General features: G+C 37.4%; 1 protein-coding gene across 2 annotated transcripts in view; it reads right to left on the reverse strand.

The window, feature by feature from the left end:
• Positions 1-24,725, reverse strand: part of CLMN (calmin) — an 82,056-nt gene that overhangs the window by 24,601 nt on the left and 32,730 nt on the right. For both annotated transcript variants that reach the window (XM_026717000.2, XM_087922137.1), the window contains 3 exons: positions 13,097-13,158; positions 11,154-11,249; positions 9,206-9,289 (listed from right to left, as the gene is read on the reverse strand). In XM_026717000.2, coding sequence (XP_026572785.1) covers positions 9,206-9,289; positions 11,154-11,249; positions 13,097-13,158 — 242 coding nt within the window. The remainder of the gene's footprint in view (positions 1-9,205; positions 9,290-11,153; positions 11,250-13,096; positions 13,159-24,725) is intronic.

Genomic DNA, 24,725 nt, shown 5'->3' on the forward strand with positions numbered 1-24,725 from the left:
AGGCCAGATGTGTCATGCGCTGACCATGCCCACGCCTGGTTTAGTGAAGGGGAAAAAAGTCCCGATACGTCAACTGACGATGCTGTGACGCAGTGAGTTTGACACCCCTGTTCTAGGTAAATTAGACCACATAATCAATTCCCTAGGATATTTACATCCACTTTTACCAAGACTGACTATAATAACAGAATCCTGTCTGATTTGGCTGTACCTTCTCCTTATGATTCAGTGAATTAGCAAGGTGGCTGTCTGAGCAGCTTCTAGACATTGGCTGGACATTCTGGGCTTAATGTTTTAGCCCTTTTTATCTTGGAAATGGAGCATGTATAACTCTGTTAGGGTCATTATTTTCTACACAGAACTATACAGCCTCAAGACACCAACAGGCTTCTGTGGAATGATCAGTCTGGCTTAGCATGTAAGTGTTAAATAGGAGAGGGGAGAGAACTAATCCTTGCATCATCTTACAAGGGAGTAGTCCAGGTCTCAAACGTCCAGGGTGTTAAACTTACAGCCCGCGGGCCAAATGTCTCACGTGCTGGCCACGCTCACATCCGGTTTAACAAAGGTGGGGAAAGTCATGATACATCACGTGATGAAGATTGGCACCTCTGCAGTCTGGCTAATCTCGCCTGCCCTTCCCCCTCAAGTGGAATCATTCATCAAGGAAAGACCATAACAACTGAAAATAGTGACTGTATTCCTCAATCACTGCAGATGGTCCAGAAGGATAACATGCTTGATGGTATCAAAGGCTGCTGAGAGATCCAAAAAGGGCAAGGATGAATGCATTTTGTCCATCTAGGTCCCAACAAAAATAGTCTATGGCAGCTATTTAATAGTTATCTATTTAGTAATAAATACTGGTTTGCAGCTTCAGATGAACATAATTGCTCTTCAAAAATGATTATACTGCACAAAATATGGCTTCTAAATATTTTTCCAACATTCTCCTATCTAAAACCTACTACTAATTTACTTATGAAATGCCACTAGTATTGATCACAAGGTATTCAGTTTACTACCAAGAAGTATAAAAATTAACGTATTTTAGATTCAGCATCCTTATGAATAAATACACTGTAAACTAAAAAGGAGCAATACTACATCCAAAATATATCTGCCACCAGAATATGGTACTACAGGTAGTCTTTGGCTTACAACAACAATTAGGGCCAGAATTTCCAGTGCTAAGCAAGGTAGTTGTTCAGTAAGATGCACATGATTTTACTTTTGCCACAGTTGTTAAAGAAAATTGCTGCAGTTAAGTGAATCATGCAGTCATTAAGCTAATTTGTCTTCTTCCATTAACTTTGCTTGTCAGAAACCAGCTGGGAAGGTCACAAGTGGTGATTGATCCCATGATCCAGGGATGCTGCAACCAGAATAAATAAATGACGGTTACCAAGCACCCACATTTTTTCATATGACCATAGGAATGCTGCAACAGTTATAAGTGTGAAGACTAGTTGTAAATCACATTTTTAATGCGGTTGTAGCTACAAACAACAGCAATAGCATTTAGACTTGTATACCACTTCATAGTGCTTTATAGCCCTCTCTAAGTGGATTACAGAGTCAGCATATTGCTCCCAACAATCTGGCTCCTCATTTTTCTGACTTCAGAAGGATGGAAAGCTGAGTCAGCCTTCAGCTGGTGGGTGAGGTTGAACTCCTGGCAGTGAGCTGAATTAGCCTGCAATACTGCATTCTAGCCAGTGCCACACCATGGCTCCACCAGTTGCTAAACGAATGGTTATAAGTCAAGGATTATCTGTACTTGAATATGTTTCCTTCATTCTGGGATTCTTGGCCCTTCCCACGAGGGAAAAACTTAATATAACTAGACATGGCGAGAGCTTTTTCTCTTGTGCCATTACTTTGCTAGACACCTAATTCTCACAGTGCTGTCTAATGTCTATGTGTATGTGGTATGGCTGTAGTGTTATTTAGCCTTCTTGTGATCAACTTTAGTCTCTCTTTTATTGATACTGAGTATTATTATTCTGTTGCTTTGTATGTACACTGAGAACTTCTTTACCAGAGACAAATGCCTTGTTTGTTTAATCACACTTGGCCAAATAAAGTATTCAGTTCAATTTAGTTAAAAAAAAAACCTGTCCTTGTGTCTAGTTGTTCTGACACGCAATGCCCTGTAGCACTATCCCAAGGGAAGGAGTTGAAACAGTTTATGTCCAGAATGTAAGGAGTCTGCAGTCTACAAGTCTCAGTCATCCTCCTGATCCGTGCAACAGCCAGGACTTCTATGGAAGGCAGGCTGGTTGCAATTATTCTTTCTGCAATCTTGATTATCTGTTGAAGTTTATACCTGTCCAATTTGGTTGCTGTACCAAACCAGACAGTTATAGGAATATAAATAATGTACTCAATAAAATTAATACTAATAACTTCATATTTGTTTAATAAACAGCAAAAAACAATAGTGATTAAAAGTTTGATTTATTTTATAAAGTTATAAATGGGCCAAGGATCCATACAAAGTTTTATAATTTATAAAAACTCTTTCTGGTGGGCTTTTGTTTTTTTTTTAAAAAAATAAGATTTTAAAAATTGGACACTAGAGGAAACCAGAGGAAACTAAAGATTGCAATTAAAGGAGATGAGCACATAAACTCAAATTATAATTACAGAATGAAGCAAAATATTCCAACATTGGACATATTGAATGATATTTTTGAACAATGGGATCAGAAGTTAATTTTAACAGTGTCAGCAGAGACATCTGCCTCTATGGAGAAATTGTGTCTAAAAGATGTTATGGAAGAGGAACAAGTTCTGCTTGAGAAGACTGAGTCTGAGTTGAATATTGATTTATAAATTACAGGCTACAATAATTACACGGGAAAAGTTGCTACACTGGACATATAAAAGAAACAGTTAATGTTTTAATACTTAAAATGGATATACAAACAATAAACTAAGAGAGTGACTTAGATAATTTTCTGATATTGAATTTACAAAAGAAGCTTGTTAAAGTTTTGAGGAATCTTGTGAGAAGAAACAGAAAAAATAAAAAGAAATCAAGTCTTACGAAAATTATTTAAATGGACTAAAGTAAAAGGAAGGAATTTAAGTTGGTTTATTTGATCAAGGTTAAAATAGATATATTGTTATCTCTGAAAATGTTTAATGGCCTTTTGATGACACTAATATTGAAGTGATGCATTATGTATTTGTTTATAAATAAGAGTTGGAGTATTTAAGGAAAGGTGTTAAGCTATTAAAATTATTAATATTTGTGATGAAGTAAGAAGTAACTTCTTTATGTTTCTTTTTCTTATTTTTAATTTTCTATTTCTTTTTCCTTTTTTATTTCTTTTCTGCACTTGCTATTTTCTTTTTACTCATCTATTTTATTTAAGCTTGTATTAGTTTTTACTGTTGTAATTATAATCTTTAATAAAATTATTATTAAAAAAACCCAACAACCTGCTTGCCAATTTATTGGACAATTTTTTTTTCCACGGGTTAGAAGCATGTCAAATTCATTGGTTTCATTAAATATGCTTCAATGTTCTCACTTTTTTCCTGACTATACTGTATATGTATATATAGGTCAGTTTCAATCTTAATTCACAAACATAGCACATATCCATGGTGCTTAAAACCTCACTCCCTATCCCTTTTGACACAAATTCTGTGATTAAAATGTACAATAGCAACATTCATTATTCCAAGCACAAACATGATAAACATCTTCTGATATTGAATTTGGACAGAACCCTGCTCCATATTGATCAAACTGAATGGATGCCAAAGTATACACTATTGTCTTCCAACTCACCTTTACCAACTGCAGCCAATGATGCAGAAAACACTAGAGAACAACATGATATCAAAATACATTGGTAGTGGGTTCAAAGAATGCATTAAAATATGTCTTTGTCATGCATTACCACAATTACTACTTTGCCCTTCAGTTACATATCTGAATTTTTTAAGCTGAAGCATTTAAGATTATGTTGTATATCTCCATTTCTGACCATTTTGTGAGTACACAAGGCTTCAAAATTCATTATTCTATTCAAGTTACATTTATTAGGTTACTCTGATAATTGTGTTCCGGCAAACTGCATGAAATAGAACAGGAATCCTTATAAATGTGAGAGCCATATGAGCTTGTGGGTGTTTGGCACTGTGAACATAACATGTTTTTAATGCAAATGGAGACTTCAAAACTCTCAGCTATCTTGGAGGCATCTGCTTTCTCCATTCATTTTTACTTCATGGCTTTTAAAACAGTCACTGCTTTTTAGGGTGTGATCAATTTACTCAAAGGTAAGATTTCAGGGTTGGGATTCAGAGTTCTCACACTGAAGCATACATCACAAGACAAACAACAACATGTCTTACTTATTCCCAATAACACTCCCTGCAGGCAAAACCGGAAGCAAGGGAATTTCTGCTACTCCCAGTGACAAGGTTAAATTCCAGTATGATGCCTCCAGTATTTCTTAAATAATAGTAAGAGTACTGGAACTCTCCCATGACCCTTTTAGTTTCTGCATAGCCGCACACCATGATAGTCCCTTTGAATCTCTTGTGGTTTAATATTTAAACTAATATTTTAACTCTCCTTACTGCCAAGGGAATTTGAAAATGTTTTCTTATCTGCTCTTCTCTTAAAAGAATTCAAATATACTGCCTCCTGAGGAGTAGAAGGAAAATGTACAATATTAAGACATCACTACTGTCCTTTCTCATTCAACCTGGATCAGCTCAGCTCCAGTCAACATGATAATTGTGGGAACTGCAAACCAACTTATTTGGGGTACACTAGGCTGACGAAGGGTGCCCTGGGGCGAGATCAGACATGTGATTGATTACATGTGAAATATTTAAGCTGGTAATAGTTATGTTTAAAATGAGCCCAGATGAACTCAGTTACTCAGATATTCACTGGGAATGGTGCCATATGAAGCAATGTCTGAAATACATCGTTTGACACTGGCTGACTTCATTCATTGTGCTGAGCTGTAGGTTGTATAGCCATTGTTAGTAAAGTAGCACCATTAGATGAAATCGTGTTTTGGGGCTAGTGGGCAAATTTATAACTTCAAGTGCATGGTGTGGGCATTGTCACAGAATGGCTGCCACAGAAAATATGATCACTTACAACACCCACCAATTTACCAAAAGGCAATCAGGTTAGGTTTTTCCTCATCACCCTCTCTATCACTTCAGCTTACCATTGTCTCTCCTCATCCCAAGACCCGATGACCAAATTTCAAAAGAAAAAAAAGCACTAGTCCGTAGTTTCCTATCCTTTCCCCTTTTTCCTTGCCCTATGAGGGCCTAAACACATTCTAACTGATGCTTAATCTTGATGCTTTGTTTCATAACATACAAGCTTCCCATGTATTTATTTATTTATTTATGTATTTTAAAAAACCCTGAATCTTAACCAAGTACGAAGTAGGGCAGGGGCCCTCCAACCCCCAGGTCACGGACCAGAACCTGGATGCACAACTGTAGGTGAGCATTGGGCAAGCAAGCAAAACTGAAACCATCCTCTTCCCCCTTTCCCAATCCATGGAAGTATTGTCTTTCACAAAATCTACTGCCAAAAGATTTGGGAGGCGCTGAAGTAGGGAACTTATCACACACCAAGGAAGACATTGGCAAGCACACTGGCATTCATGGGCATCAAACTGAGAAATCGAGGACTAAATTATCAATTTCTAAGTTCACACAAAATGCAAAATACAACAATCCCACAAATCAAGGTTTCCAAAAATAGAAAAACACAATCAATGACAAGGAGTATTACAAGCAAAATTGTTACTTTAGGAACAGCCTACAGACAACTGACACTCTAAGAAGCCAAGGAGACTCTGATACTTCCATTAGTTTTGCTAAGGATAATATTGATTATATACTATTAAAACTTTCTATTTCCGAAGCCTTAGCATCTGTCATAGCTGAAGGGTTGAGGAACATGCTTAGAATTCATTCACAAAAATCTGAGTCAGATTCAGGTTAAGTATGGGTCCACAAGGAAGAACATCTATTAAAATTTGCAAGTTGCATAGTCCTTAGGATTTTTTTTTAGCTTTTTGGCTTTCATTGCAATCAGAATTGAATCATTATTATGCCTATGTTGGAAGTACAGAAATTATGAAGGAATTAAAAGTTGCCTAAGCAGTAAGGAGCTAAGCTATATCCATGAAGTCATAAGGATAAGTTGAAGATTAAAACAAAAAACAATTAGGGAATGGAGAGTTATGCTGGGAAAAGTTTCCTGTGTATGCCCACTGTATTTAGCTCTTATAGATTCAAGAACTCCCCTTAGAGTAGGACATACTTTGATTATATTATCCTAATTTTTACTCTGCAAAATCCTCCCATTATCAGTCACTTACAAGTATTATAGGCACCCTCAGGAAGGGCTGGACACACAGATCAAATCACTCCATCTGTCCTTTAAAAAGTTCACTATGCTTAAGAGCAGCTTCATCTTACATACTGAAGTTGAAGCACCTCACTATGACATATTAAACCCCTTAGCAACCAGATAAGTATGTGTAAGTGAAGTGTGATGTAACAGCACATGCAGAATTCAATGACATAAGAAAAATAATTCAGGAGGAGAAAAACTCCCACAGTACTGAAGCTTCATTTTGTAATTTTACTTGTTAATGCAAAACCTTCATCAACCTTTTTCTATCTGGGATGAAGCTCATTTGTCCAAGGCTGGCAAAGACCTCCTTCCAGATCCATAATATAAGTAATTATGCACTTGAAGGATTTATTTATTTTAAAAAATGGCTGCCCAGGTTGTGGAATGCAACTGGATGGCTAGCAACAATAATAAAATCACAAACAATGGAAGAAAAATCAAGAAAAACCAGGAAACGAATCCATCATCTGCATCTACTCATTTATGCAATCTCTGGCCACCAACTATACTATCATAACACCCAAGGAAACATCAGTTGTTTAACAGATTAACAGAGTTGGAAGGGTCCTTGTAGGTTATCTAGTCCAAGCCACCACCAAAGCAGGAGCCCCTACACCATTTCTGACAAATGGTAGTCCAATCTCTTCTTGAAAGCCACCAGTGATGAAGCTCCCACAACTTCCAAAGGCAAGCTGTTCCATTGGTTGATTGTTCTCACAGTCAGAAAATTTCTCCTTATTACTAGGTTGAATCTCTCCTTGATCAGTTTACATCCATTATTCCTTGTCTGGCCTTGGGGTGCCTTGGAAAATAGCTTGATCCCTTCATCTCTGTGGCAGTCTCCGAAATATTGGAACACTGCTATCATGTCTCATCTGGTCCTTCTCTTCACTAGTCCAGTTCTTGTAACTGTTCTTCATATGTTTAATTTCCAGTCCCCTAATCATCCTGGTTGCTCTTCTCTGCACTCTTTCCAGAGTCTCTTTTTATAGTGTGGTTTATAGCTAACCAGATGGTTAAGAGAGTGAGGTGTCTGCTGGATCTCAAGGGGATGGGTATTCCACAAGGCAAGGCTGCTATGAAAAAGGCATGCTTGCTTAGTCCCACTAGATGGCTACATTTAAGTGAAAGGATCTGCAATGTGTTCCCTGGGTCTGATCTGGTGGAATGGACAAATACCTTCAGGGAAGGTAGATCCATAAATAACCTGGCCCTGTGCATATAGGGGTTTAATTGATAACTAACACCTTGAATTGCATGAAAAACTGGGTGTCAATGCAGCTTACCCAGCAATGATGTCACACGGCAAACTGAGGGGTATCCAGTTCTATGTGAGTGTAACTTCTGGGTGGTTTTAAAGGGCATAAAACCTATTTTTTCATTTGGTAGTGGAGAGATACCTAGCAGTTAGGAAGGAAATTGGCATCTACTTGTACAAAATGGTTGCTATCAGCTCTGCAAATAGCTAATGAATAAAGCAATAATTAAGAAGGAGAAAGAATAGCACTAGTAGCAACTTTGAAAGGAGAGACAGCTAAATGATACAATGCAGTACATTTGTTTTTGATGCAGCATGATGTACACTTACTTGGAATACACACAATGTACTCTGTTCTTTTTTCTTTCTTTTTTAATCAATGGCTAACCTGTCTAATGCTGCTCAGCAAAATGCAGAGTGTTCAAACTATTATTCTGTAAAATCAAAATAGGTACAGATAGTTCTTCACTTACAACTGGTTGCTTAACAACCAAAGTTACAAAGGACCTCCCCAGAGTTACTTATGGTCTGTTTTTGGAGATACGATGGTTGTACTCCACCTCGTAGTCACATGATTGTATTTAGGTCCTTGGCAACAGCTCACCTCTATAGTTGTCTACCGCACCATGTGGTTACATGATTTTTTGTTACTTTCTGGTATTTACTTCTGATTTCTGGCCAAAAAATGGCCATTGGGGGAAATGGATTCACATAATTATTGCTGCATTTACTTAATGACTGTCATGCTCGCTCGTCATAAAAATGGTCATAACTTCAAATCCAGTCATGTGATGTCTCAACTTGTGACTGCAATAACTTGTAACTGTAATTCTGGGTTCAGTTATGGTTGAGGACTACTTGTAGATGTGAACTTTTTAAAAAAATTAAAACCTAAGAAAGACTATTGATTTATATTCTGAAGATAAGTTTTTGTTTTATGAACAGTACTTTTATTTTATACTGCATGCATTATTTCCTGTAGAATAGCTTTTCTTGAAATTGTGAGTCACTGGTTCCCAAGCCACATTTTCTAGATTTCAGTTTTGGAAATTAAGAGGTCATAATATTCTGAAGACCCTCTCCAATTTATTATCCTGCAATAATTTTTGAACTTCAGCTTTGGCATGGTTCAAGCAGCAATGACCACACATTGCCTGGAGCTTATGGGAATGGAAATTCAATACATATGGAAGAAAGCTGTTTCAGAGTTTCAGCTACTGGACTATTTTAGAACTCTGGCTATTCTTTAATAGAAAAGTATAATCCTTGACATAATTGGAAATACTCAGAGCCTGCCAATTAAAAGCATTTCTTGCATTCTTCTACTCATTTAATCCAACTGAAGCCTTTACAATATTTTAGAATTAATCTAAAGTAGATTTTAATATTCATTCTTTGCAACCAAATAGATTTTAATGCCTCTTGTATGCAGACCTGGCATTAAGACATAATTATTGGGCACATATGTTCCTTAATAAGCATAATTTTTGTTAACAGAATAAATCACCATCACACAAATTACTTACATTGCTATCCTCCAAAAACTTAAGGGCTTTTGCAATATTGTTCAGTCGAAAAATACGATGGGTTGAAGACTTGTACTCGTGTAGCTAAAAGAAAATCAGAATGGATTGAAAAGAAATCTAATAGTTCTGCTGATTTGTATTCATTAAAAAGTTGCTGCCTTTTTAAATTTTAGAATCAATAATTTGGCTTGTGAGCAGAGCCCTCCATGTTTAAATCTTGCAAAGAGTTTAAGGTATTGAATGCTTTAAGGTACTGTAAGTTTTAAAAAACAATTTAAATTTATTATTGGTATATTATTTCAGCCATGATTGCCAAAATAAGTAATTTTTACTCTAAGAGATATTGGAAATGTAACAAACAGGTTGGATTCTTTTTGTCACTTGTGATACCAATGTTGTAAAGTCCTGAATACTGGGAAATTATACATTACAACAGTCTTTGTAGTTTGTCATTCTGCCTGAGATATTTGTATGAAATATATGAAATATCAGCAATGAGATTTTCCTTCAAAGTTTACTAATATTTTATATGATAATGACTGGAAGGATTTTAAATAATTTATTTTGGAAAAGTCTGTAATTCTTTCTTTGGAAGAATAGCTAATAATATTATGGGAGTTGCTTTAATGCCAAGAATAACTTCCTAAATAATATTAATTTGATGCTAATTGGAAACCATTCTTGGATTATAATGTTATATACAACCCTAACATCCAAGATTTAGGTTTACCTATCGAGATGAGGTAAACTGGTTGCTTTCGTGGTGTGGAGACAATAACTTGGTCCTTAACACCAATAAGATCAAGGAGCTTATAGTGGACTATAGAAGGAATAGATCAGACACGCATCTCTTGTTTATCAATGGAGACCGAGTGGAGCAAGTGGCCAGTTTTAAGTTTCTAAGTGTTATTATAAAAGAGGACCTGACCTGGGATACTCAGCACTAGTCAAAAATGACCCATCAGAGATTATACTACCTGAGACTTCTCAGGAAACAACTGAATGAAAAACTGCTGATGACCTTCTACTGCTGCATCATAGAGAGCATTTTAACTTACGGCATCTCTGTATGGTTTGCCAACTGCCCAGAGGCAGATAGGAAAGCACTCCAGAGGGTTAACTTCGCTGCCCAGAGGATCATTGGTTGCCCTCTCCTCTCTTTGAAGAGCTTTATAGCTCTCACTGCCTTAAGAAAGTTCAAAACATTCTTAAAGAATCCATCTCATCCTGGGAACCCCCTGCCCCCCTTTTTTTTGAACTATTACCATCTGGCAGACGGTACAGGATAATAAAACAAGGACAAATAGGCTGAAAAACAGCTTCTATCCCAGGCAGTAACTACATTGAATTCTACTATATAGAGCAATATTAATGCAATATTGGGTTTTCAGTTCAATTGTATAGAATGTGAAGGATGTGTGTTTGTGTTTTATTTTTATAGTTATAATGTATACTGAAGATGGTATTTAATTTCATTTAATTTCAGCATTCAAGATGCAATGACAATAAAACTAAAACTAAGTATAGCGTCCTTATTGCCTTGCCCATTAAAAGCAATAGGAGGAAAGTAGGGATTCCTAATGACAAAAAGTTGCTTGCTCCTATGAAAAAGAAACTTTCCCAGTCTTATACCCTGTAAAATTGAACTCCCAAGTTAAGAAGTAAACATTTGAATCAATTAATTAAAATTAAATATTAAATATTTCCTCATAAATGATCCTAAGTATACCCATTTGGAAAAAAAAAACCCCATGGATAGGATAGAGTTGATAATATATTGTGGTTCCTAACACTTTCTGTGTTGGGGCAGTTTCATTAACTGCACGAAACACAGAATCCATTCTGATTGTACCTATCTTAGGAAACATTTCAGACCCTTTTAGGGAAGAGAAATCTACCAAGTTTCATTTTATCATAAATTCAATCCTACCGTATTTGTTATACATACCAGATTTTGTCCAGACAGCACTTCCAGCAGTGCCATCAGTATTTTGCCATCTTTAATATCAACCAGCAAATCTTTAACTTCCAGAGGGGGGCTACACTGTGGAGAAAAAAGGTAAATCTATTTAATAATAGCTTTGGAACGTGCATCCATCTATATCAATCAAATCAGTCACTCGCTATCCAAAAGAAAAAAATTAAAATTGGCAATGTTCAGGAAACAAATATTTTAGTTTAATTAGGGTATTTTGTTATTGTTCTGGGGGGACATCTTTGAAAAAAAGGAACTTCACACAAAAGCTTATCAAGAAATTATATCCTGTATCAGAAACGTATCTTTGCTTATTGTCCGTAGATATTAAGTTATTCAGCAATTCCAATATATTTGAATCATTAGCAATTACTGATCTGAAGAATTTCTATGCTTATTTTTAGGGCTATCATATTTGGGTTTCAAAAATACAAACAATTGATATAGGACAACAAATAGTTGTATTTCTTGACTTCCATTTGTCCAGGAAGACTCTGAGAATCAGACATAATTAAATGGAAGGAAAAGACTATTTGGATCTCTGAAGCCCATCTAGTACAGACCCATTCCTTTGCTTTTATCAATAAGCTCGAAAGCAGTGTTTTTCAAACATAGAAAGTTTAAGACATGTGGACTTCAACTCCCAAAATGTCCTAGTTGGGAATTTAATAATAGCTAAATTTAATAATAGAATTTAATAATAACCTCTTAAAGATGCCAACTTTGAAAAACACTGTTGTCAAGTAAATATTTCAAATTTGTGGAGAGCCCCTCAGCTTTGGAAAGGTTGACATTTACATCATTATTACATGTTCACTGTATTTAAAATTGTCTTCGGCATTTTTAAAGAACAGAAACAAACTAAAATTTGATTCTTTGGAACAGATAACAGATAATCAGAGTTGGTAGGGGCCTTGTAGATCATCTAGTCCAACCCACCACCCAAGCGGGAGGCCCTACACCATTTCTGACAAATGGCAGTCCAATCTCTTCTTGAAAGCCTCCAGTGATGGCGCCCCCACAACTTCTGCGGGCAAGGTGTTCCATTGGTTGATTGTTCTCACTGTCAGAAAGTTTCTCCTTATTTCCAGGTTAAATCGCTCCTTTTTCAGTTACCATCCATTATTCCTTCTCTGGCCTTGGAAAATAGCTTGACCCCTTTCCTCTCTGTGGCAGCCCCTCAAATACTGGAAGACTGTTATCATGTCTCTCCTGGTCCTTCTCTTCACTATGCCCAGTTCCTGTAACCGTTCTTCATATGTTTTAGTCTCCAGTCCCTAATCATCTTGGTTGCTCTTCTCTGCACCTTTTCTAGAGCCTCAACATCTTTTTTATAGTATAGTATTTTTTACAGTATTTTCTTAGCAACATTATGGCAGTGATTTACCATGCTCATCTTCTGGATATTTTTAAACTTTTAAGTCTAGCCCAGAATGGGACAACTCACCATGCTGACTTGTCACAAGACAACTCACTGCAGGGCAATTCAACAATTCAACTTAATTATTTAAGATAATTTAAAAATATTTAATTTTTTGTCATTCGCATTTCATTTTGTCATTCCTTTCACATCCTTTCTTTAATGATTCTATTTCACAATTTCTTCGATATTATTGTAACTTTTGTCTCATGGCGAGTTGTTCCATGATGAGTTGTCCATGGTAAATTATCCCATGGAGAGTTAGTTATGGTGAGTTGGCCATGGCAAGATAGTCATAACAAATTGTCCTAGACCATTCTAGCCACCAGTTGCCTAGCCGGGTACTAGCCGGGTCTTTCCTTGATTGGCTTCCTAGATTCCCCAAAAGTGGCTAAGTACTAAATAAATAACGTAAGGTTTCACATTCTCTTCCTGTCTACAGACCTCATTTTTCAGAGACGAGAACAGAGTACCAATATATATATAGCCCTCTTACCTTTTCCAAATGTAAATTCATCCATCGGGTAAAAGTCCTTTTCTGCACATTTTCCCTTTCCACTAGAGGGGGAAAAAAGTTAATGAAAGGGAAGTTTCTATTAAAAAAGGCAATACTCCAGATTTAAAATACTCATTAATGTATGCATTCATACCACAAAAAGAACACACATTCGGGAAAGATGGGGGTAATTTTTTTAAACAGACTGTGAACCATGGGGGAAGGGCAATCATATCACAAAAGGAACAGAGGCATATTTTTTGATCCTATTTTGGAGAGGGTCCATGGGATATAAATTTAGCATAACATGGCTGTGGTAAACCTACTAAAGAATTAATACTCCTATTTGTCTATTTTCTGGAACGAAAGACCCTATTCACTATATTTCATAATGACGAGTTTGGAGGTTTTGAGAACTGCAGAAAAAGTGTTGGATGGTACAATGAGGCTTGTAAGTCAGAGTTTATCCATCTGATTTGTAAAAATCTGCCAAACTATAGTAAGACAAATATTATCCAATTGCGTCCCAGATCTCAGATACCTTGATTATACTAGAAATGCATCAACATATTTTCTTGTTTAGAAAGATCTTCAAATCTGTAAGAAGTAGGAAAGGGATAAGGATTGGTACCCATTCTTTCTACCTACTTTTTCAGTTAAAAGAGAAACAGCAGCTTCAAACCATTTTTTAAAAGATATGGTAATAATTCTGAAACCTAGAAACTGAATCAAGCCTTAAAACTGAATTGGCACTCATGAAAACAGTCACAACTAGGTTCTTAAAACATTATTAGATTCAAGGAAACCCTCCAATAAGAGTATGATGATGCATAGGACTTCTCATCTCTTTTTTACCTGAAATCAATTTATGAAATAGATTCAGCTGAGAGATGTTACAAGATTGCCCATTGACCTTGGTGGCCAAGTAATGATTTGAAACTGTCTCTCCCACATTCTAGTTCCAATATACCATTCATGGTTTTCACCTCTCAGTATTTTCTCTGGGACAATATCCCAGGTTTATAGAACTCTCACTATAAATTGCTTGAGTTTACAAAGTGTACACACACACCACAAAACTTGTATGATCTTAACACATCCTACAGAATATACTTCTTTCTTGTGAAAAGGTGCAGCGAGAAACCAAAATTAAAATTAAATTAGATGAGCTCAGTTTTTAGGCTGCAGCTCACATGTATAAAGTTTACAGCCTGTCTTGAGGGATCTGGGAGCATTAAGAGAACAGGAACAAGATTATAAATATTTTAATTACATAGAAAATAAGCCAGGTTGGTTCTTCTAGGCTCTATGCCAGAAAAAAAGTAACACTTGTTAGGATCCAATAACATAAGCAGGAAAAGGAAAATTGCCTGGTCTGGATTTAAATTTTAAAGACTTTTGGGCTCCATAAAAACATAAGGAACTCGAGTTCATTCTTTTTCAATTAAGGCATGCAAAAGAATAACATTCACTGTGATTTATGGCAGAGATGGGCGCTCAACGGTCTCATTGCATAATTCCCTGGCTTCTTTTCCATTGCCCCATGCAAGAGATCAGTTTAGAGCTGAATGAGAAGGAGAAAGAGGACAAAATCTTCAGAAGCCCTGGCCTTCTCCCAAAGTGGCTGGAGTTGGCTGCATATGCACTGCAGTGCACTAGTCAGCCTCCATAATTCAAGAAGCAGGAAGCAAGTTTTGGGACTTTAACTTCATCAATATGCTACCAACAAAAAAAGATGGATTGTGGGGGGAGGTGAGACCGATCTGTAGTTCAAAGAATGCCACCTGGCTATGTTTGTACAATACACTGTATTCACTCAACCATACTTATAGTATTGGCAGGGGAGTTATTTCATATTTATATTGTATTATAATAACACTCCACATTTAATTTAGAAGGTTAGAGAAGCCCAATTTCATTCAGGCATTCCAGAACGTCAGGGCAATGTATTATTACTTCTTTTCTTATTGTTCCTTTTAAAAAAAGCCTGTGAAGTAGGCAGAGCTGAGAGATTACATTTAGATTTTGCATTTATATTTTGTATGTTTTAATATGAAATGGCTTTTTTGTTGTTTATTGCTTATTTGCTGTTGTTGTATGCCACCAGAGTCAAATAATTTGAATTGGGCACCCTTATCAATGTAATTTAGTGTTTTTCCACTTTGGCACCTTTAAGATGTATGGATATTAACTCTCAGAAATCCTACCCATAGAATTATCTATTATTAAATTATTATAAGTGGTCCAAAGCTATTGAATCAGCTTCCATAGTTAAGAATGGACCAAAACCTAGATCTCTCCTAGTCCAACGTATCACCACTTCATCATATAAGGCAAATGTACTGAGTTCAGTAAACTTTAGATGGGAACAATGGTTAAACATGCTATATAAATACTGCTAGTGTGTGATGATAGAAATAACTAGGTTTGTCACCCACCCAAGATTATCAGCTTAACAACAAGTATGTTAATTATGGTTGATTCGTCCTACCTTTAATAATTTCAAACTAATTCTTAAGGTACTGGCCTAGAAACCAGGAGAGTGCGAGTTCTAATTTTATCTTAGGCAAGAAAGCCAGCTGGTTGACTTTTTGCCAGTCACTCTAACTCAACACAGCCTACTTCAAAGAGTTGTTGTGGGGAAAATGAAGACTGAATATTAGGTATTTTGGCCAACTTGGGTTATTTAGTAATAAAGGCTTGATAAAAATCAACAGGTACATAGATTAGATAGATAGATAGATAGATAGATAGATAGATAGATAGATAGATAGATAGATAGATAGATAGACAGACAGACAGATTTAAAGCAGATTATCAAGGCCAGTCATGCCAATTCCTTTGATCCCCTTGGTTCCAGAATGCCTTGACCATTGTATGCAACCAAGCAACAATGCCTCATGGACACTCTAAAGCCTACCTTGTCATGGTTATCTAAGATGAGTTGATAAACAATCTTAATCTCTCCACCCTTTAGGATTTACACTGCCTTTGGTTGCCACTTAATAAGATGATGTTATTTACTAAAAATAACCTCTCTCATTCCAATGAGATTATAATAGTAAAGTCAAATTTAATTGAAAAATAACTTCACACATGTTCTCAATGGCTGTTAAGGCTGCACAGCACAAGATATGGGATTGCTTACCTATTAGTTTCACAACATACAATGCACAAATGTACTGATATTCTTCCCAGCAATCCTTAGCTTTAGCATCCCCTATGGACATTTTGAAGCGAAGTGATAAAATAGTTTGCTAGATGAGGCTAGTAGCACTGGCCTGGAACAAAAGACTCCAGCCTTTTTGGTTCAGTCAACACGTTGGGAAATTTGAGAACACACAGAAGCTTTCAAATGGCTCCTGGGCAGCTTATCATTCACAACATGGTAGCATCAAAGTCTGTAAGCAGGGCTATTTCTCAAATTTAGGTATCATCCATCACTCACTGTTACAAAACATCTAATTAACTAGAACGCTACTCTTTGTCCTCTCTCAACTATCCCTGTTTACCTTTTCCTTTTTTTCTGGAAAGTGACACAGTTAAAAAAAGACTTCAACTTATGAAGTCATTTTATTGATTGATTTGTTTGTTTGCTTTATATCTATAATCTCCCATCTCAACAAAGGCTCTTGCTGCATTTGAGGCCCAGAATTATTTTCGCTGTAGAGGTACTTTGCTTTGCAGTGCACCAACTTCCTTTTTTTAAGGGTGTTTTAAAAAAAGATGGGAAGTCAGGCAAGATTCCTGGAGGGCTCTAATTAGGGACTCTAGGGCCAAAAGCATTCACTCCATCCAAAAGGATTCTTACATTGGAGTAGACAACAGAAAGAGACTCAATAATAAATCAAGCTATGCCATGCTTAAGCGAATAGTGGAAATCCATCTCATATAAACACTTTATACAATCTTGTTCTACTACAAACAAAGGAGTGTTGCCAGCACATTAGTATGAATCATTTACTGGCTTTGAATGGACAAATCTACACATCCACACCTCCTCCACAAACAAAGGCACTAATCTGCTCATGCATATAATCTGCAGAGATCTAATTCCCCCCCCCCTACACACACACATATTAGTTGTTTTTTTCCTTGAGAAAGTTAACTATGCAAGTACCATTTGAAAAACAGCATGGCCTGTCCATTTCAGACCTTTTTGCAAGCAATTCTAACTTTATGATTGAGTATGTGTATGTAGACCCAACTACTACAGTAAAATTCAACGACCATTTGAAAAAAAGTACTAATCTGCTCATCACATTTAAAAACAGAGAAACAGAAAGTATATTAAGAAACACAGGGCCGCATCTAACAAAATTAAATTTAGTGATTAGAAAAATAATATTCTACATTTAGGCAAGAAAAAACAAATACAGAATAGGTGGTACCTGGCTCAATAGTAGTAACTGCAAGAGGAATCTTGGGAATCCTAACGGATAGTTAAATGTAAGCCAAAAGCCATGGCAGTCCTACGCTGCATTAAAAGAATGATAGAATCAAGATCATGTGAAGTGCTAATACCATTTTATAATGCCTTGATTACACCACACTTGGTCACCACAATATAAAAAAGATGTTGAGACTCTAGAAAGAATTCAGAGAAGTGCAACGAAGATGATTACGGGATTGGAGACTAAAACACATGAAGAATGATTGCAGGAATAGTGTATGTCTACGTTAATGAAAAGAAGAACAAGGGGTGACATGATAGTAGTCTTCCAATATTTAACGAGCTTCCACAAAGAAGAGGGTTAGGGTTAGGGAGAACAAGAAGTAAGGTTCCTGCATGCAGAGAGGTGGAAAGATTTGACACTAAGCATTATGAAGGAATGGTTGGTGAACTTGACAGTTTTTGCTGAAATTGATAAATTAACTTCTTTGCTCAGAGAAAGTACATTATCTACATTTATTGCTGATTTGAAGCCTGTTAGGGGTTTTTGTGTAAAAATGAGATAAATGAATTTGTGACATGGTGATTATGCAGGATAGATTATAGAAGTCAGAACAGTATGGTGTGACTTTAGAGAGAGAAGCCAAAATATATTTATACTCTTTTTAATTTTCCCCTTTTCTTACACTTTTTGTTTTTTTAAATAGAAATTACAATTTTAAAAAGAATAAGATGCAGAATATTGCTTTATTTGTATGCTTGCTCTGAAATTTCTATGTATAACTTTTTCCTCAAACAAGCCAGTATCTAAATATTGTCTAAATGGTAACTAACAATCTGGTTTGCTTCTACTTTCCCTAAAAATCTACATGTCATTCCATTCCAGATTTATTTTTGGCCATTGTCAATGCACATATTTAAAATCTATTCCTGTCTTTAGAATCCTACACAGTTTGCTATAATTTTCTCTGGTAAGAGTTATATAAAAATCCTTAAGACGATTGGCTTTTTATAGTTAATTATAGTTAAATGCATCCTAGAATCCTGAAATATATCACACAACTGATAATTATCCAAACCTGTATTACAGAGTTAAGAGTGTACTTCAAGACCTTACTACTCTAGAAGAGCGAAGATACAAAGCCTGATCCACAAAACCTTTAGGAGGAATCTGTAGAATATCACTGGCTAACCACTAATGTTTGTTGAAAATTTGATTTTCGGAACAATTTTTGAACTTTCCCATTATTAGGAGTTTTTTACCAGACTTGTGTGTTATGGGAACATTTAAAGTACTACTCCAGAGATGCTCATGTTCAATATGAAAAAGTTGGCTAAGATGTGGAGAAGGGGGAAAACTGCAGTCAAAGGCAGAACTCACACCTTTCCCTGTCCCCTTAATGTCTGAGTCAACATTTGTACTTTGAGCATTAATATGTATTAAAGTACAGAGGTGGTTGGCTGTGTCCCCTAGATATACTTAACTGAGGTGTAAGCAGGATTAGCATGTCACACAAAAAGAAAAAAAAAACCCAACACTTAAATCTGTTGAGTAGGGGCATCTGTAGGGAGAGGGTTCAAAAAATTTAAGATGGTTGCTATGACCATGCAATCAAAGCCTTGCCCCACTTTCATGTGCATTGCACATGTCCCCCATCCTAGCAAAAAAAAAAAAAAAAAAAGATTGGGTTTTGTGCTGCTATAGCCACAATTGGGGGTTGTTGTTTTTTACCTCTCCAACTCCCAAGATATCCCTTCCTGTCAATGGTAACTCTTGGCCTACTTTGGATTAGGGTGATGAAACAGCTGTTTCATATAAGCTGCCTAGCCCAGCCCAAAGTGGGACAACTGACCACTCTGCTCAGGTTTTCGAAGAAAAAATGTTGGGACCAGACAGTAATTTGAAGAACCAGGTTTTCCATTATACAGTGCACTATCACAATCCTGGAAGCTGTTGAGAGCAAATTATTGAATCTGATTGGATGCAGGGGTCAACCAAACTACTACTACCCATCAGGCTGCCTAAAGGCCCTCCTCCAGGAAGCACTTACCCCAGCCCTGGCTCAGATGAAGAAAAACCATCACACCAGAGGTGGTATTCAGCAGGTTTTGACCAGTTTTGGAGAACCGCTAGCAGAAATTTAGAGTAGTTTGGAGAACCGGTAGTGGAAATTTGTAGTTCGGAATACCACCTCTGATTGGCCCCGCCCCCATCTATTCTCTGCCTCCTGAATCCCAGCTGATCAGCTGGGTCTTCTGTTGCCTTGCAAGAACTGGAAAAGACGTTAGTGGGGTAGGGAGGGAATGGAGATATTGCAGTATCCTTCCCCTGGAGTGGGGTAGCAATGGAGATTTTACAATATCCTTCCTCTGCCATGCCCATCAAGCCATGCCCACCAAGCCACACCCACAGAACCAGTAGTAAAAAAATTTGAATCCCAACACTGCATCATACCCATTCCCAATAACAATATTCCAACTAATGCTATTTAACAGTGCTGTTGCCATGCTTGGCATAAATAATGCTGAGGTCCCTGGTGTCAGTTGCAATATTTGGGAGGGAGTCCAAAATCCTGATTTATGGTGCATATTCTCTTATCTCTCCCTCTCTGATCCTTTATACTGTAGTTGCTTTATATGGTTGTCATTGCTGCAGTTGTAGAGAAGTCGCTCTTCTAAAGGCCTTGCTTCTCTTGAACAGAGTGTGATAAGGTTCCTCTTTGATCAATCATTTCTGAAAGACTGGCCTTACCACAGGTGTCCAACTGGCAGCCCACGGGCCGGAGGAGTCATGCACAAGCCATGCCCACTCCAGCTCCGCAAAGGGGGAAAAAACATTGCAATATGCCAGATGAAGGCAATGTGATGTGGCGAGTTTGATACCTGTGCCTTATGCCAAGGTGGTGGGAGAGAGAATGGGACCTTTCAGTATTCCCTCTGACATCATGTCTTCCTTCTTCTGAAGACATTGAGGGCTGGGTAGGCAGTGGAAAAATGGATAATGTGAAATGCAGGTTGGGAGAAGAGGCTTGCTGGAAGCAAAGGAGAAAAGCGCCTGCAGTCAGAGAGCTGCCAAACTGTTGAATCTCCTTATGAGCATCTGTCACTACTTTAGGAAAGTAGGTTGACTTTGCACTTTAGAAGAATGACATGAAAACTCAGAAGTCTGTTTTTTTTTTAAATAAAAAAATCTCAATAACTTAATTTGCTCTAATATTTATAGAAATTCCAAGCTAGAGCAAGATATTCTGTCAATTAAAGTAAGGCAAATTTACATTTGTCCCAAGAGTCATGCAAAAGGCCATGTCCCAGATGGCCTGCCAAGGAAAGCAATATCCGTTCATAACATAAATTTCTAAATTGAATTGCGTTTACTTTTTGATCAGAAATGCTATCTGTCCTAGATCTATAAAGAAGGTCAAGCCTCCCATATCCTTCGCGGCACCATTATCATATCACTCTAAATTTTTTAGGAGACTGTACTTTTCGCGCAAAATGGAGCTGGCCAGATTCCACATTAAAATGCAGTCCATTAGATCTTGAAACAGCAGCAAAGTGGGTCAACACAAAATTTGCTGTTCTAATGGCTGAACCTATTCTGCTTCAGCAACAGGGAGGAAATAGTGTTGTTTCTGTAGTTTTAAAAGGGGGGGAAGCTGGCAAATCCCCTTGGTTTCCTATTTAGCCCCACACCAAGCATCACTCGCTCCTTGAAAAGGTAACCACACGTCACTGCCTGCTTCTCCTCCACATGTGATCTATATATCACATATGAGCCAAGTTATTTTGGATGGGTTTAGTACAGGTAGTCCATGACTTATGACCACAACTGAGCCCAAGTGAAACATTTGTTCAGTGACTTTCCCCCCATTTTATGACCTTTCTTGCTATAATTGTTAAGTGAACAACTGCAAGTTGTTCAGTTATGAACATGGTTCTTAAGTGGATCTGGCTTCCCCATTGACTTTGCTTGTCAGAGGTTTGCAAAAGGGGATCACATGATCCCAAGATACTGCAACGGTCATAAATGTGAGTCAGTTGTCAAGCATCTGAATTTTAATCACATGATCGTGGGGATCATAGTTTGGAGAACCGGCAAATACTGGAGATTTTACAGTATACTTCCCCTGCCATGCCCACCAAGCCATGCCCACAGAACTGGTAGTAAAAACAATTTGAATCCCACCACTGGTCAAAAGTCCCTTTTTTCACTGCCATTGTAACTTTGAACGGTCACTAAATGAACTGTTGTAACTTGAAGACTACCTGTATTCTTTCAGAAGAGTTGAAAGGTCTATGTTGAAAAACAGCCCCACTGACAGGCCACAGGAGGGACATTGTGGGCATTCCCTCTTTATCTCATGCCTCTGCTTCATGCCTGTGATCTATCCGATGATGGGTCACACAGCCAGTTGCTCTCTGCGATCAAATAGGAGTTGGGCAGACAGGGTGACACAGGAGCAACAATCAATAATGACCAATTTCCATTTTCAGTTGCAAAAGCAGTATTGAAAGAGTCCTATGGAATGGGACAGATGGAATTCCGTTCTTATTAAAATACAGGCAGCCCTCTGTTAACAACAGTAATTTTGGGGTGGGGAGGTTATTTTTAAGTAATGTGGTCATAAAGTGCAAATGGACCTGATTGTGCTGATATGATCCTGGTTTCTACACTTCCAGAAGCATTTAAACAAATTTCACAGGATAGTTATGTGATCTCATTCGGGTCCCCTCACTGACTTTATTTGTCAGGAGTCAGCAGTGAAAGTCATAAATAACAATCACATATCTGTAGTCTATGAGGAAACTCAGTCATCCAGGTCATGGTTGCCCCAAAGTTGCTTTTTTCAAGAGGCAACTGGATTTTCTGGTTTTTTCCGTGAAGATGTTTCACTTCTCCTCCAAGAAGCTTCTACACAGAGCTGAATAAGTTTCTTGGAAGAGAAGCAAAACACCTTGAAAGAAAAACCAGAAACTCCAGTTGCCTCTTGAAAAAGCACCTTTGGGACATGTGTCTGTAGGACAATGCAGCTGTCAGAATTGTGAACCAGTTGCCAAGTGCCCGAATTACAATCACAATGTTATGGGGACGTTGCAACGGCTGCCGTACGTTTCCTTGATCAGCACTGTCGTACATTTTAATAGTTATCATTGAACTGCGGACTACCTGTAATAGAAAAAAGTGAAAAATACAGCCATGAGAAATGTCTCCTTGGCAGGCACACCTCTGATAAACTAAGTGGTGGTGGAACCAGCAGCATAGAGCTGGCAAAATCTGGCTTTCTTTCCTGACTTAAATCAAACTTAAACAAAGGATTACAGTTCAAGAGAGCTAGTCTGGTTTTTTAGACACATATAACACTTTCTCAAGATTTCCAAAGCCATGTTTGAACAACAGGTGTGGCAATCTTTCAGTTCTAAACTCGTTTAGAAAAAGAACCTATGTAAGATCTGAGAAGCACTTGCATTGCACTGATGAGGCAGAGGCAGTGGTAGGATTCAAATTTTTTTTATTACCTTTTCTGTGGGTGTGGCTTGGTGGGCATGGCAGGGGAAGGATACTGTAAAATCTCCAGTCAGAGGTGGGATTTGCCAGTTCTCCGAACTACTCAAAATTTCCGCTACCGGTTCTCCAGAACTCATCAGAACCTTCTGAATACCACCTCTGGGCAGAGGTCTCTGTGAAAGAGAGATCTGGTCTCTCCTGCAACCAAGCCAAAGGGATCATGAAGGACATCTGCCAAGTAATCAGAGCAGTGGTGGGATTCAAATTTTTTTAGTACCGGTTATGTGGGCGTGGCTTGGTGGCCATGGCAGGGGAAGGATACTGTACAATCTCCAGTCAGAGGTGGTATTTGCCGGTTCTCTGAACTACTCAAAATTTCTACTACCGGATATTCAGAACTGGTCAGAACCTGCTGAATACCACCTCTGGATCAGACGGTTATCTAGCTGAAATCAACTCACAGGAATCTCTATAAGAAACGTGGGTCAAATGATTCATGCCCATTCTTTATGCTGATAATTAAGTGTCCAACTGTTTTCAGATTGTCCAAATCGTGCATAAATGATATCACAATTATGATGATATAATAGCAGAGATAAAATTTATATTATATTGCTATTGCATTCTGCTGTATTACATTGCATTGAATTCAATCTGGAGGACATGGATAAATCACACAAAACAATAGGCAGCTTTTTTAGTTGAATAAACTAGTTAATAAAACGTCCTAAAATACAGGTAGTCCTCAACTTACAACAGTTCATTTAGTGACCATTCAAAGTTAACAATGGCACTGAAAAAAGAGACTTGTGACCATTTTTCACACTTGCGACCATTGCAGCATCACCCATGGTCATGTGATCAAATTTCATATGCTTGGCAACTGACTCATATTTATGACAATTGCAGTGTCCTGGGATCATGAGATCCCCTTTTGCGATCTTCGGACAAGCAAAGTCATTGAGGAAGCCAGATTCACTTAACAACCATTAAGTTGTTAATGGTTTAATAACTTTCTTCTGTAGCAAGAAAGGTCATAAAATGGTGCAAATTTCACTGAACAAGTGTTCCATTTAGCAACAGAAATGTTGGGCTCAATTGTAAGTTGAGGACTACCTGTACAGCTTTCACACGATCCCCACTACTACCTCATATGTTCATTGAATGGTCCTCGGAGACTTTTACTTGGAGCCCATCACACTTCTTGTTCCGTATGACTTTTTAATTGTTTTGATTAGGTTTTGCTACTGAAGAATTATAGGGTAATTTTAAAAGATTTACAAACTTTCTGTCATGCAGTGCAGGGGAAAAGAGATAATGTAGTCATATTAATAAGTAAAGCTAAATACGGTAAAGCATCTCCTGTCATACTTTTCTGCCAACTGCATTCATGAAGTTTTCTTGGTAGAATTAGCACTGGAAGCCCCTAGTCATGCCCCACTCAAATACTAAACAAGACCAAGGCCACCTACAATAGGCTAATGGTTGCCACCTGCTGAGACATATAGAAAACAGATAATGGAATAACAGAGATAGAAGGGATCTAGTTCATTTTCTATGAACTAGTGTTGAGTATCTTGCTATGTTCTTACATTGCTACTATTTTGTAAATGTTCCTACCTTCCATACCTCCACTCTTCCCTCCGGATCTATTTTTATTGAGAGTGCCCACAATGTACTTTAAAAATTTCAATGGGCCATCTGGTCTTCCATGATTTCCATGATGGTAG

The sequence above is a fragment of the Pseudonaja textilis genome, chromosome 1 (genome assembly GCF_049901715.1).
Source record: "Pseudonaja textilis isolate UNSWEBS1 chromosome 1, rPseTex1.2, whole genome shotgun sequence".
NCBI lineage: Eukaryota > Metazoa > Chordata > Lepidosauria > Squamata > Elapidae > Pseudonaja > Pseudonaja textilis.